Below are 14,276 nucleotides of genomic sequence, written 5' to 3' on the forward strand. Positions count from 1 at the left end.
CACCACAGAATGCAGCTGGATTAGATTTATTATTGATTTGAGTTGATGCTCTGGGAAAAAAAATGCAGCTGCCAGATCAGTTTGCAGCTCACCTGTAAATTAGAAGACTGAATGTATCATTACTACCATCTACTGTATCAGTATGGACATCTCGAAGAGTGCATCAAGTCTTCATACAGTGAAAATTAAAGCTCACAACACAGCTTTTCTTTTACACGTCACTTTTAATTTCAGTTTTTATGACATTTAAAAAAAGCAAAACAGATTCTCCTCCTCACTTGCAGAGTCTGCAAACCCAAGACTCTGAAAGTCTGAGGTCTACTAGTACCTGTGTAAATAGGGGTTCTTTTCCCCCTTTAAAACTACCCTAAGAAAACAGATTTCTCCAAGCCATCCTCCACTTTGGTGTACTCCAGATGAGATTTGAAGTACTGGCTTTTGTATCTCGGGCTGTTTCGAACATACTCAAGGTAATCAGGGGTTCCAGGGCAGATGACGTTGTCTGCCAGCAAGATACTGCCTTTCCTTAGGAGGCCACAGTCCTGATTCAAAAAATAAGAAAGGCAAAATTGGAGTCATGGCAGAAAAAGCAAAGACTTTAATGAGTATAGGATGAGTCTAACCGACTTGCCTCTAGCAGCTTTGTGTCAGGAAGGTAGCGATCTTTCCAGTGATCCAAGAAAACCAAATCAAATGTTTTCACCCCGAACTGCTCCTTCATTTTGGGGATCCACTCACCAGATGGGCCTTCAACTAACTGGATCTATTAAAAAAAATAAGTAAATAGAAAATAAAAATTAAAAAGGGATATTGCAATCTGACCCTATGGAAATCAACTTCTTTTTAGAGCTCCTCATTACCTTATCCTCTAGTCCTGCCCAAGCAATAACCTGACGAGCAATTTTGGCATAGTCTGGGTTAAATTCAAGAGTGATGAGCTTGGCGTGTGGAGGAAGAAGGCTGGCGATGCGCACCGTAGAGTAACCACAGTAGGTTCCCAGCTCTAACACAGTGACTGGATTCACTTCAGACACCACTGAGTCAAGAATGCAGCCTATGACAAAACAAAAAGAAACAATATTAAAAATATATAGTTAGATCGAATAAGGAACTGATTTTACTCATTGAGCACATCATTAGAAAGTCAGTACCTTTCTCATCCCCGACATTCATGGCCCACTCCTTCTGTCTGCAGAAGTTGTCGATGGCTTTCACCACGCTGCGAGGGTCTCCTCTAGTGGCGTTCTTCTGTACTGCATGTAGGAGTCGCTGGAGTTAGATGCAGGGGGAGAAAAAGCACCACTTAATAAAACCTCAATAAGAGTTTATGAGCATCACTGAGTTATTAAATACTTATAACAGACAATACTTGGATTGGCACAGATATGGTTCAACTGACGGTTGAATTTTAAACACATATGGATATAGTTTTGTTAATCACTTCTCATGTTATGATTGTGGTTCCAGTGTTTCACACATTTCATAGATGTCCAACAAGAGAAAATTGTGGTCTGCACACTATAAATAAGAGCTAGATACTCATTTTTTCAACATGAGACAGAATCAAATGATATTTTCCCTCTTATGAAAATATTGTTAAAGGGGAAATTGTGCTTGTGTTGTTTCTTGTTATTACATTAAAACAGACTTCAGAAAGCCAGCTTAGGTTTTAGTCCAACCTAAGCAGGGTTTCTTCCCGCTGCACACCTGATCCCCATCAACCAATCACTCCCAGGAGCCGCTCCAGCCAGCACAGCTGTCTCACATTAGCTCATTAAGCTGTGCCGTATAGGCTGCACCCTTTCTAAGTCGCCTTACACTTTTATTAGAGCAAACACACAATATACTGGGCCATCAGAACCCTTAATACAGCTGTCTGCTAAAGAATGGAGAGTTACTTGCATATTTTTGGGCTTCAGCTCTAAAGCTCTGTAAAACACTGGACAATATTTTAGGTGCACCTGTTCAACTGCTTTTTAATGCAAATATCTAACCACCAAATTCCATAGCAGCAATTCAATACATTTAGGCATTTAGATCAAACTGACTGGGGAAGAAGGGTGATTTAAGTGACTTTACTGTGGCATAATTGTTGGTGACAGATGGGCTAGTCTGAGTGTTTCAGAAACTGTAGATCTGCTGGGATTTTCCACACACAAGCATATATAAAGTTTATAAAGAATGGTCAGAAAAAGAGAAAATATTCATTGAGTGGCAGTTTTGTGAGAGAAAATGCTTTGATGATACAGTACCAGTAGTAGGTCAGATGGCCAGACTGCTTTGAGCCAATAGGAAGACAACAGTGTGTCAACTTGCAGAGACTCATTCCCACAAGGTATGCATGAGAGCATTTCTGAACCCATATATCCAAACCTGAAGCAGATTGGCTACAATAACAGAAGACCACACCAGGCGCCACTCCTTTTGGGAAACTGAGGCTACAATTCACACAGGCTCACCAAAACTGGAAATAGAAGATTGTAAAAATGGTGACTGATCTAGTGAGTCTCAATTTTTGCTGCGACATTCAGATAGTGGGGCCAGAATTTAGTGTAAATAATACAGAAGTATAAGTCCATCCTTTCTTATATCAAGGGTTTAGGCAGCTGCTGGTGTAATCGTTTGGGCAATATTCTCTCTGGGCACACTTTTGCCCTTTCGTACCGAATAAGAATCTTTTAAACACCACAGTCTACAGGAATATTTTCATGGAGGCTGCAGTGTTCCAATCCTTTCAAACTGGTTTATTAAACTTGACAATGAATTTTCTATACTCAAACGGCCCACACTATCACCCGTTCCAATAGGACATCTTTAAGATTTATTTCCAAGCTCCTTAGTTGAACAGGAGATTGCATCATGGATGTGCGGCCAACAAATCTGCAGCAACTGTATAATCCTATCATGTGATCCTATCACCAATGCTCTTATGGATACCTTGCAGGAATGAGTCTCTGCATGTTGACACACTGTTGTCTTCCTATTGGCTCAACGCAGTCTGGCCATCTGACCTACTACTTTCTGACTATTATTTATAATACTTAATAAAGTATCCTTTGAGTCTATTGCATACACTAAGCCCAATACACAACTAAAAAATGATATTAAAAGTAATTGTGTCTTTAGGGTCATTTGGTTTTCATTAAATTATTAATTAGTGTGTTTTCACACCTTTGGTGTTTAATCCGTTTAAATCGAATCGTTTCGTTATCCCCTTTTCCGGTTTGTGTGGATGTATAGTATACAGTACTGTACAGAATATCGTAATCACACTCAGGTTTAGACCAAAACAACCACACCGAGACACATTGGTGTAGGTGGTCTCATGTGCAAATGTACTGGTGTTGCTCATTTAGGGTGTGAACGTGATCCAAGCCTTGATCCAAAACAAACCACCCACTTTAAACTGCAAGTTTAAACTAAAAAATTTACCGTAGCCATGTATACTTTGTATTCTGGGATGTGACAGGGTATTATAGATGTGCAAAGGTCTGTACAGACTAGCAACTAGCTGTGAAATAAATGTAAATTCTCTGTGTTCTCCAATTTGTAATAGTTCTCCAATTGTCCCTCCAAGGACACATCTGGCCAATAAGCAAACTGAACGCTCTCATGTGGTTTGTAGTGACACATTTAGGTTCACTTGTAGTTCACTTACATTTTTTCTGTGTGAAAACAAACCAAACCATGGGAAAAAACTCAAATTCATCAACTGATATGGACCAAACTATGGGTGTGAAAATGCCCTTGATTTTATGACAACACGTCCATTTTCAGGCAGTTTCTCATATTCTTCTTTGCAGAAGCTCACAAGCTGTATCAGGGTGGATGGGGAGTGTCAGTGCACAGCCATTTTCACATCTCTTTAGAGATGTTCAAGTCCAGGCTTTGGCTGGGTCACTCAAGGACTTTCACAGAGCAGTCCTGAAGCCACTCCTTTGTTATCTTGGCTATGTGCTCGTTGTCCTTCACCCAGTCCAAAGTCTGGGTGAAGGAAAACATCAGAGAAGCATAAGAAACTGGAACAAAGCACACAGGTAAGCTTTGACAATTTCAGTGAAAAGTAGTTTTTACTGTGTGGAACAAATGACTTTGCAGATTGCCTGACATTACTGTTTGTCTAGTAGATTTATTGCCATGAATCTGGTATGCTATATTCTTGGTGGGTGACACAGACTTTGCTAAAGTTATATTTTTACAGTTTATTGTTCACAATCATTTCTTCAGCCATTTGCTTTCCAGTTTTGGTGAGCCTGTATCCACTAACCTTCAGATTTCTGTCCTTACCTGACATGAATGGAGCCCAGTGTGAACCTTTGCTGTTGTAGCCTAACTGCGAGTGGTCACTATATTTTCCAAAATGTACAAGACATCAGACTTTAACATGTTTTGCTTTTTTCCCCCATCTTAGTTCTGCCATACCTTTTCTATACACTGTTAAACTAAATCACATCGACATAGTATGTGATGGTTGACACTGTGAGAGGTGAGTGTTTGTGGATGGTGCACCTGAGGACGTGTGGACTGGGTCAGTGTGTCCAGCATTCGCTCCACAATCATGTCGTGCCACAATAGCGCCAGTCCTCCATGATACTGAACAGCAGTGGGAATCAGCCATCTGTACAGAGCATACAGAAGAGCTGCTCCACCCGTGCAGCTGTAGAGAAGAGTCAGCCACATGCTGCAACCAGATTGTAAAAATATCAGTTCAGTGCAGGTATGGTGTATAGTGCTATATTATGGAAAAGGACAATGATAAATGAACCCCAGACGGGGTGCAATAACAGCAAATCTGCATGAGAAATCTCCTGTCTCCTCTCGCCCTACCTTTCCCTTTGTGTTGGGTTAATGAGATGGGTATTTATGCAGTGTACAGTTGCTCCTTCACTATCAGCTGCTGTTACCGCCGCTGCCGTGTCCAAGATGAACACCCACACGAAACTCAATATGATGATATCTCTGAAGGATATCATTTAATATCAACTCCAATAAATAGTTGAAAGCACACCACACAGTGCTTTGTGTGAACCTTCCTCCTCTCAGGAGCAATTAGTCTGTTTAGATTTCTCCAGCACAGATAAAATGGGTAAGAAAAGGGTGTGTGCGGGGAGGGGGAGCACAGCCAGAATTCTAAACAAGAGCTGCTTCTGTGGGAAAGCAGTGAAAAGCATGGCTGGAAACAACTCTACCTTGCACTAATAATGCAACTGTGAGAGACCATTGGCTGTTGAAGTAATTCCTTTTGATTTGGAGTTTTAGTTGCATGGCAACTGGCCGGGGGTTAAGAGCTGTGTCACAAAAGGCAGAGCTTTGGGACTTTAACCTTTACTTTGGCTTCTTCTGAACATGTAAGAACAGGCTCAGAAAATAAAATGGAATTTTAGAAAGGCTGCATAAACACACACATGCATGTTTATCATTGTGCAGATGAACAGCTGCATGAAGTTGCATGCTTTTCCTACTATCTACCTGAATTCAAACTCCACTGGAGCAAAAACAGAGAAGGCACAACAAAACTGGTAAAAGGGGAAGATGTGAAATGCTTTTTTGGTTTTGCATGGCTGAAACCCACGTCAGTTAAAGGAACTACCTTTGATGGCCCACAGTTTCACAACACTATTTCACAATACTATTTTGCAAACTCTTCAGTCCATAATATGAATTAAAACCAGACTGAGCAGTGGTTTTTCTTTAGCAACTGCAGGACTAATTCTTCTTAGGAAAAAAAAAACCCTGTTGCATTCTTAAAATCTTACTTTTTATTACAATCCCAGGGAATAGAAGAATAGAAGACTTACGTGTGCAGGCAGGCTCGCTCTCAGCTCTCTTCTCGCTTCCCCTGCCGCTAGAGGAAAATCTGTTGGTTTCCTAACAGGCGGACATATGCCTACGTTTACATGAGGCTAACTCCTCCCTCCTCTTCCATCCAACCCCCTACTCAGAGCTGTGCTGTGAGCATGCAAGGAATGTACAGCAGACCTAATCTCAACAGTCAGCACACTCACACTTGCTCAGTCTTGACAAAAACAGGGTGCACTGTTTGTTGTGCATAGCATTTCATCATTTATTAGGGTTAAATATGTGTGTTGATTAAATCACTTTTATCATTTGTAGGTGTTTGCCCTGATATTCTTAGTGGGTAATTATCTCATTTACATTTCATAAATGTCATAATTTTAATTTGATACATGAGCTGTGTGAAGATACCCCTTCTACACCTCAGACTTAAGTGGGATTTATGATCTAGCAGAGGTAGCATTTGTTGTCTACTCTGGTTCAGGGACTGCCCATCTGCCTGCAGAGAGCTCTGTTGCCAGATGGAGGCAGTATACAAATATGTGGTACAACTGGTCTGTGGGTCACTCTGTTGTTGTTTTTCCATCAACCAGCCACAGAGCTAAGCAAAGTTACAACATACAAAAAGGTGAAGTGAAACAGAGTAGTAAAAGCAATGAAACATGTCCACTGTAGCCACTCTCTGTGCTTTTCATTATGCATTTTTTGATCTTTGAAGTTTTTATCTCCTGTTCCTGGTGAACTCTGCTGTTGCTCCCTTCTCTTTTCCAGCCCACTTGTCAACCAATCAGCATTCAGCAGTTGCTTACATCATCTGCTTCCAGCGACGTGCAGTTAGGATCTTGGAGGACTGCACTGGAGCACATCTGGGGTGGGTGAAAACCCTTCTCCCCTCTCTGCCCAAATGGAAACGTGTACGCAGATGGACATATTTGCGAGACCATAAATCCTGATTTACACTGTTCCCATTTCAATACTTGGGTATAAAGAAGGGGGGTTCTTCATTTGCTTTTTTAGAAGAAAAAATAAAAACAAATCTTCTGTTCTGTTATCAAAACTTAAGGATATTGTACTCTTGGTTTGAGGCACTTTTCTTGTAGGACAAAATTGTACTTTGGTCATTGCCTAACTTAGACAGCTAACAAAAGACCAAACAACCCAAGTCAGGCTAATAAACATTATCAAAAGCTGTGCTCATGATGCCAGCACCAGGCTACTCCCACCGCTGACCAAATCCCATCACAGAGATAGTTCACTGGGTTCTAAATGTCACAAAGCCAGTGTGTCTACAAGGCAATCCAGGGGTGATTTAGACACTGGGCAGCTGTGGCTCTTTTCTCTGGCAGCAGTTCCAACATTGTCAAGAGAAAGGAACTGAACTGTAAAGCTTCCTCCCGTGGCCACTCATATTTGTCCAGCAAGATCTCAAACAGGCCCCATGGTTTCAGCTTTGAGATGTGTCGCAGATGTCCTGGAGAAAAGGAAAACGGACCAGAACACTTTTAGGACGGAAAAGATGAACTGCGTAAGAGAATTAATTAAATAGGTAAAACTTTCTGTGTCAGTCACCAAGAATGAAGGGACTTCATGATTATAAACTACAATAAAAAACAAACAAAGTGATCACACAATGACACAAAATTACCCTTAGAGTTGAAATATCGTTTGGAATTTCTCCCTGAGAGGGCAAACTGTGATGGAAGAGGTCCCAGTAGCTCAATGATGTGGGCAATGTGATCTGAAAGGACATGAGTACACACCGTACTATAAGCACATAAATCAAGGACAAAAGACATGTTGTGTACACCACAAACCTTCCTCGCGAGAAAATGTGGCTCCTGACTGTGGGTCGAACAAATAGTCCCCTGTGGCCAATTCAAAAGCCTACACAGAGAGGGACGAAAATAAAAATGGTTGTTGCAAATCTATGAATGTCAATGAGATGTGTGACCTTCATTTCTTTCTTCTTTTTTTTATTTTGCTTTTACACTTATATCCAGGTACTTAGCTCACCATGCAGGCAGTGCTCCAGATGTCAGCGGGTGTGCCATAGTCAGCACCAATCAGGACCTCCACAGAACGATACTGACACGTCTGGATGTCTTCAGTAAAGTGTTTGTGCTGTCAACAAGATAGATGAGCTGCATACAAGGCTGCACAAAATCTCTCTATATCAAATTAAAGACCTGTGACCCTTAATCTATATGCACATGGTTGTCTAAGCCACTGTTATGATGATGACGACAGACCAGATTATTTCAATAATTATGATAAATAACTATTCTTAGGAACAACTGGAATTTAATATATTAGCATGCTAACATTTACTGACTGGCATTGAACACAGAGTGAAACTGAGGTTGATGAGCATGTCTTTATTATTGTATTTTGTTATAAACATAATTTGATCAAATAATAGGAGTAAAAGTTCATGAATGACCCAAGTTATTAGAGTTCGTTCAAAGGGTAGAGAGGTTTTAGTACTGCTGATAACACTCAGCAGAAAAGTAGAAAAAGCAGACTGTTTTTTAAAGTCAGATTTTAATCTACTGTAGTGGAAAACTTTTTATTTTTCAACATTTTGTGCTGTTGAATTTTGAGAACATTTCATATTAAAGTCAAATGGCACAGCTAGTAAAATAGTTCTAAGTTGTTGTGTCTGAAGAAGAAAACCTGAAACTGAGAATATTGGACATGTTGATTTCTGACTAATCCTGGTTCGTGCCCTTTGGATCCATGCACCTGCAAGTGATCAGCTCACCTGTTCCTGAGTTTCTCTAACATTCACCCTGAACTTTGACATTTTTGTTTGTTTGTGCTGTAAATAAACTTGTTAAAACTTTTAGTCAAGAGGTCTGCGATTGAATCCAATCCGCCTGAGGCCCTGACAAATATCATTTAAAAAAATAGTCTTGTGACACTGTGGCTATATGTTTATATTCAGAACCCTTAAAGATTATAATTATTCTATAAACATTTCATTGACAGCAGGGATAAATACCATAATAGGCTTCAGAATTATTTTTATTTTAATTGCATGTTTTTAAAATGTTACCATAGAAAATAGCATCTTGATCTATTTTTCTGACTCTGACAAATAAAATGGAAACCATCAGTTGTAATGATCTGCACAAGATTGCTACATACGCCTCTCTTAAGCTACATGTCAGATCAGCCCACACAGTCTCACAAGCGACATATGGCAGCTGTGTTTTCACCACAGGGCACCGTAAATATGGCTATCATGCTGTGCACCTGCCGCATTGTATCATGATGATGACTAAGAAGCATTTTTAATGCACTCGTGTGGCCATTTTGAAACAAACTGCACACTGTTTCATAAGTTCTGAGTGTGTTTTGACTAAATGTGGGAATAATACTATAATATCAAATACTTAAAGGTTTAATAAAGCCAGCCCTGGGCAGTTGCAGCTGAATTTATGGTATGACATAGACCAACTCAACTCTAAACTCCTAAAGGCAACAACCGTGTGATCTGGAATTCAGATTTCTCTAGAAATCAAAAACAAACAGAAACATATTCCATAATAAAAATAAATTCACTCACCACCCAGCAGGCATTGCCTAGATCAGCAATCTTGATGAGGATTTTGTCAGCATTGTGAGGCTTCAGTAGGTCCAGAATAACATCTGAGTCACTGGTGCCTTAAGTACATAAAACAACATGACAGCTAAGAAAGTACTTTTACTACTTACGATCCATGAAGCCTTTCAGTTTATGTAAACACACAGCCCAAAGTACAGATTTGAGCCAAAATGCAAGTTTCCACAAAAAGAGGAACAAACTGTTGGCTTTAGAGTTACTTTCCCTCCAAGAAATCTTCTTAGACTCACCTTGTGGACATGATGGTGAAGGCAGAAGAGAATCTCTATCTGCAGTCTGATGTAATAACAATGATCTGGATCCAGAGACAGCAGCATCTGTGCTGAGGTCTGGACACGAGCAGAAGGAGTCTCTGAGGCTGTGCGCACCTAAATTCAATCTGTCTTCCAACAGCAGAGTCTGTCTTCTTACAGTGATGTTAGAACCTGTTAGCTTAGAGTGACAAGTGGAGCCATGGGTGCTAGAGGTAGCACCGACATCAGAAACGGACACGTCGGGCTTGCCTCGTCGGCTTCTGTCTTTCCTCGTCAGTCGCTTAATTGGACTTCTGGAAATCCTGCTGGACTGTAGGGCACAGTCATACATGGGAAACAATCAGCAGAGAGTATGGACTGAAGAAATTAATAAGAAATGTGCTTAGTGATTTATCACAAATCCATGTCTGCTTTGTGAGTTCCAGCAATAATGCAGAATAATGCAACTACAAGTGATGTTTCATATTCTATTAGTACTTTAGTGTGGAGACAACAGTGGACATATTTAGTATTGTTTTTATATTTCATACCTCAGCAGTGAATCATAAAGTTTTGACATTAATCCATATGATTTAGAGCAGGTTGCTGACAACAAGCTGTGGTGAAACCACAACAGCGGCTGTTGGAAGGACATCAAAATCACCAGTTGTCTCTGCTTACTGTTTCAGCATTGCTGATAGTCACAGTAAGTTGCTTACTGTAGAATATATACCATAAGTAATACACCATAGGAGCTGTACTCTCTAAATACATGATAACCTGCTCTTTACTTGTCTGTACTCCACTGCGTATAGGAGTTTACAAAGTTACTTTTTATAAATGCAGTACATATATTGCCAACTCCTCTTTCTAGCGTCTCTTTAGGATGCAAAAGGAAGAAAAATACAGTAGAATGAACACATATAACGTGCTCTCCGATCTCTACAAGAGATCTCTGCCCAAACTCTCTGTAAAAGTTACACACACCTGAGTGGGTAGTAAGAAAAAAATGCTGCAATATGAATGCCATAATTATTGATTATATGAATGTTACAAATGCAAAAATAGGCAGAGCATATTTTCTGACTGAGGTAAAGAGGCCACAACTGCTCAGCAACTCAGCAACTGCTGATAAAAAACAACATATATAACATAAATTTGAACATATCCAGTCACTGTGAATAGAAGTCTCAGTGTAGTGTGCTTGGACAGAAGACCGGTTGTTACACAGTTTGACAAAGATGTAGGTGCTTATACGATGCATCAGTATAAAAGCAAAACACCAACTCCATCTTACCCACTCCCCAAGAGTGTGGAAAACCCCAGTCAGCTTTCCGAGTAAGTTGGACGAACTCTAAGTAAGTCAAAGTATAAAAGTAAAGGTCATAATAAGATTAGAGCTGAATAAAAATCTATTAATAAGATAATAATATCAGAGGAATATATTTCATATTGCACACCTGTTTTTCTCTGGAAACTGTGTTCACTGGCAAATGGAAAAACATCAGGAGGGGACAAAGGCACAAATGTGAACAGCAGTTAAGGTACTTCCCGAGACACATTTATAACTGAGTCGTATGTAGGCTAATCTCAACCCGATGTGATTATTAGCACAGCATCGCTAACCTGAGGTGCTGGTGAATACAGGAGACGTGGGCATCTGCCACAGCTTGGTGTTGGCCGCGAGCTTTTGAACATAAACCTCATCCACTCTCAGAAGGATGTTTTCTGGCTTGATGTCTGTGTGAATGATCTTGCATTTAGTGTGCAAGTAATCTAAACCCTGAAGAACCTGTGAGAAGGAACCGTAATCAAATCACTGACATAGGCAAAAACAGAAGATCATCTGTTTACAGAAAAACCTCAAATAGTGGTCATAGACAGGGGACCATTTCAAAGGTTGGAATAAAGGATTGCACAAAACCTGTCTGAGGATGCTCTTAACGCAGGGAAGAGGGAGGCCTGTGTAGTTAGATTTGATGATCCACCTCAGCAGCTGGTGCCCAAGAACCTCCAGAACCATGCACACATCTGTTGAGCAATTAAGGACCTGCTTTTATACTGCAAACCCTGAATATTATACCCTGGGTAAGCCAGAATACACTTACAAGATCTGCACCACTCTAATGAAATACTACAAGTTGGGGAGCAGATAATTGTGATCGACCATCTTTATAAAGGATACGCTCTCCATTCACTCCAGTCACCCTGAAGTCATCAATGAGCTGGACTATGCTGTCTCGTTTAGGATCTTTGGGGTCACTGTCTCTTACCTGATGATTAAACAAGTATGTATTAAACAAAAAAAACTAAAAATGAAGAGGACACATGATTTCATAACGTGGTGACATTATTGTGACTCCACAGTGATGGAAATAATATAACAAAATAATTGCAGAAAACCTTTGCAGTTCATTGCACCATTAAACACGCTGATTACTAAGATTTCTGCTCGTGGCCAGACTAAGCCTAACCCTAAGCCAGTTGTGTTACACGAGTGTTTTAAGAGCACTCCAAAATGACTTGAATCTGACAGCAATGTGACCACACTGACGCATTTCAGAAGTTTGATCTCATCCAGTGCCGTCTCTGTGAATGTTTGAGCACTCTTCACCACCTTCAGAGCCACAAATTGCCCTTTCCTGCATGCAAACAATTATGTCAGTGAGTTACTGGATCATATTGATAATTGTTGTGTAAAAAGTCAAATGGGCCAAACCTGTACTTACACCATATCCCAGCAGAGCCACACAGTAGAGAAATGACCCCATCCCAACTTTTTAACAACTTGGTAACGGTCAACAAAAATGTCTCCAATCTCTACAGGGTAGTAACCACCTACAATGAAACATGCAGCAGATGTTAAAATTGAAGATCTCAACCAGCGGGGCTGGATTTCAGGGTCGGGGTCTTACCTACCTATGCAATAGTCAGCAGGATTCTCCTGTTGCTCATCGTAAATCCCCTGAGGCTCAGGTGAAACAGCATTCTTCTGTACAGTTTGAGGGCAGCAGTGGTCCTGGCTAGGCTTACGAGTCCGTGCTGTGTTAGAAGTGGTGTGGGTCCTGGTTTTGATGGGTGGATTAAAAGAGTTTGTTGTAATCAGCGCTGCTATTGTTGCAGCATACGATGAGGACATGTTTATCTGGAGCCTGATGAACTCGAGCCCAGCTGGAGTAGGGTCAAGAAGACAGCAGCACTCAGGAAGCTTATAACAAAAATGTATCTGCATACGTTCAAGAAGGAAGGAGGTCCTAAATCATTCCCCACATGTGTAAAGCAAGAGTTCACTGGCCTGGAGTCTGGCAGCTGGTTTGTATTGTTAGCTACTGACTGCAGTAGGTTGTTGCAATGACATTTTAAAAGAGCCAGTGAATGTGTATGATTATTTTTAGCTGGATGAATGGCATGTCAACGTAAATAGCTCGTGACACCAGCCAGCTGCAACTGAAATCTTACTGATATTGCATGAACTGCTGCAGTGCAGGAGCCACTGCTGTAAACAAGCGATGGCAAATTAGTCCATTTTACTTCACATTTGTATCACAGTTACAGCAAGACAGTAAAACAACTAGACACATGCAGGCTAGCCTAGACTGCTCTCATTGCATTCAATCAACAAATAGCTGAACGTTGTGTGTGTGGTTATAAAAGTTTCAAATGGTTGGCTGACACAAGAGGACATTTTTAAAAGTCACTTTAAAAATTACTCTTTTTTTATTTTGCTTTTTTTAGCAACTGAATGAAAAAAATCATCGGCTCACTGACAGGAAAGGAGCTTTAAACAGAGCTCCTTTCCTGTTTACGCCGCCTAGCTAAAGAGTCTCCTGCAGTGTGTGACATTCAATCTCTGTAATGCACAGGTGTCTTTTGTAAGGTATTTTGTATTGTACATATGCTAAATTTGCCATTTCTTCCTCGAAAAGCTTTATTCTGAAGGGTCTTTTTTCCCGTGGGAGACCAGAAGAAACGTCGAGAGTACATCAACTCAGGAACCGTTAACCCTCTGTAAATACCCAGCCACGTTCAAGGAAGAGGCAACTTACCGTTGTGTGCAATGTATCCACTTTTAGTATTTGTAACGCGGGAAATGAACGAGCCTGACACGAGGACACTCTCAGCCCTCTCTCCTCTGTGCGACTGGAAAAACACACCCAGCTCCAGGAATAGCAGCCTGCTCCTGCTACCAGGGGCGCATCCGGATTTCTTTTCATAGGGGTGGCACACCAGAAACACAATTTCCTGATTTATTATGTTGTTGTCAAATATAGGTTACTTGAAAAATATGGCAAAAAAGAGAGAAAGAAAAGAATTATATGCCTATTAATCTGCTGATATTAAAGTTGATATTACTAAAAATAGGTACAAATGAAAACCAAATAACATTTTGAAATCCATACTAATGTGTTTAAATGTATTGATTGACTGACTGGAAGTCCCAACCATTGCTTTAATGATTCATTAGCAGAGCCGAGCAGAAGCTTAAGATTCTGGGAGAGTGCTCCTGTCTGCATGTAGCAGACGTGCATTTCTGACAATATTACTGCTATCTAGCGACTAGCTCGATTTACAGAGGTGGTAAGGAGCTGGCTTTCTCATTGCTTTGTATTTGACTTTCTGAC

At 40.5% G+C, this 14,276-nt stretch overlaps 2 protein-coding genes across 2 annotated transcripts; both read right to left on the reverse strand.

Annotated features, from left to right (window-relative positions):
• Nucleotides 1-204: 204 nt before the first annotated feature.
• On the reverse strand, nt 205-5,925 carry comtb (catechol-O-methyltransferase b). The gene is made up of 6 exons (XM_031733011.2): nt 5,799-5,925; nt 4,510-4,681; nt 1,152-1,269; nt 861-1,054; nt 632-763; nt 205-542 (listed from the first exon to the last, which is right to left on the reverse strand). Exons 2-6 carry the CDS (start codon nt 4,678-4,680, stop codon nt 363-365), a joined length of 795 nt encoding a protein of 264 aa, XP_031588871.1. The 5' UTR covers nt 4,681; nt 5,799-5,925; the 3' UTR covers nt 205-362.
• Nucleotides 5,926-6,039: 114 nt separating this feature from the next.
• Nucleotides 6,040-13,870, reverse strand: LOC116314874 (SRSF protein kinase 3-like). Its single transcript, XM_031733009.2, has 15 exons — nt 13,701-13,870; nt 12,574-12,825; nt 12,384-12,492; nt 12,209-12,296; nt 11,840-11,927; nt 11,579-11,685; nt 11,281-11,446; nt 11,115-11,140; nt 10,952-11,008; nt 9,652-9,985; nt 9,365-9,462; nt 7,810-7,917; nt 7,611-7,680; nt 7,442-7,534; nt 6,040-7,267 (listed from the first exon to the last, which is right to left on the reverse strand). The coding sequence occupies exons 2-15, from the start codon at nt 12,791-12,793 to the stop codon at nt 7,083-7,085; spliced, it is 1,749 nt and encodes a 582-aa protein (XP_031588869.1). The 5' UTR covers nt 12,794-12,825; nt 13,701-13,870; the 3' UTR covers nt 6,040-7,082.
• Between the last annotated feature and the right edge of the window lie 406 nt (nt 13,871-14,276).

The sequence above is a fragment of the Oreochromis aureus genome, linkage group 5 (assembly GCF_013358895.1).
Source record: "Oreochromis aureus strain Israel breed Guangdong linkage group 5, ZZ_aureus, whole genome shotgun sequence".
NCBI classification, from domain to species: domain Eukaryota; kingdom Metazoa; phylum Chordata; class Actinopteri; order Cichliformes; family Cichlidae; genus Oreochromis; species Oreochromis aureus.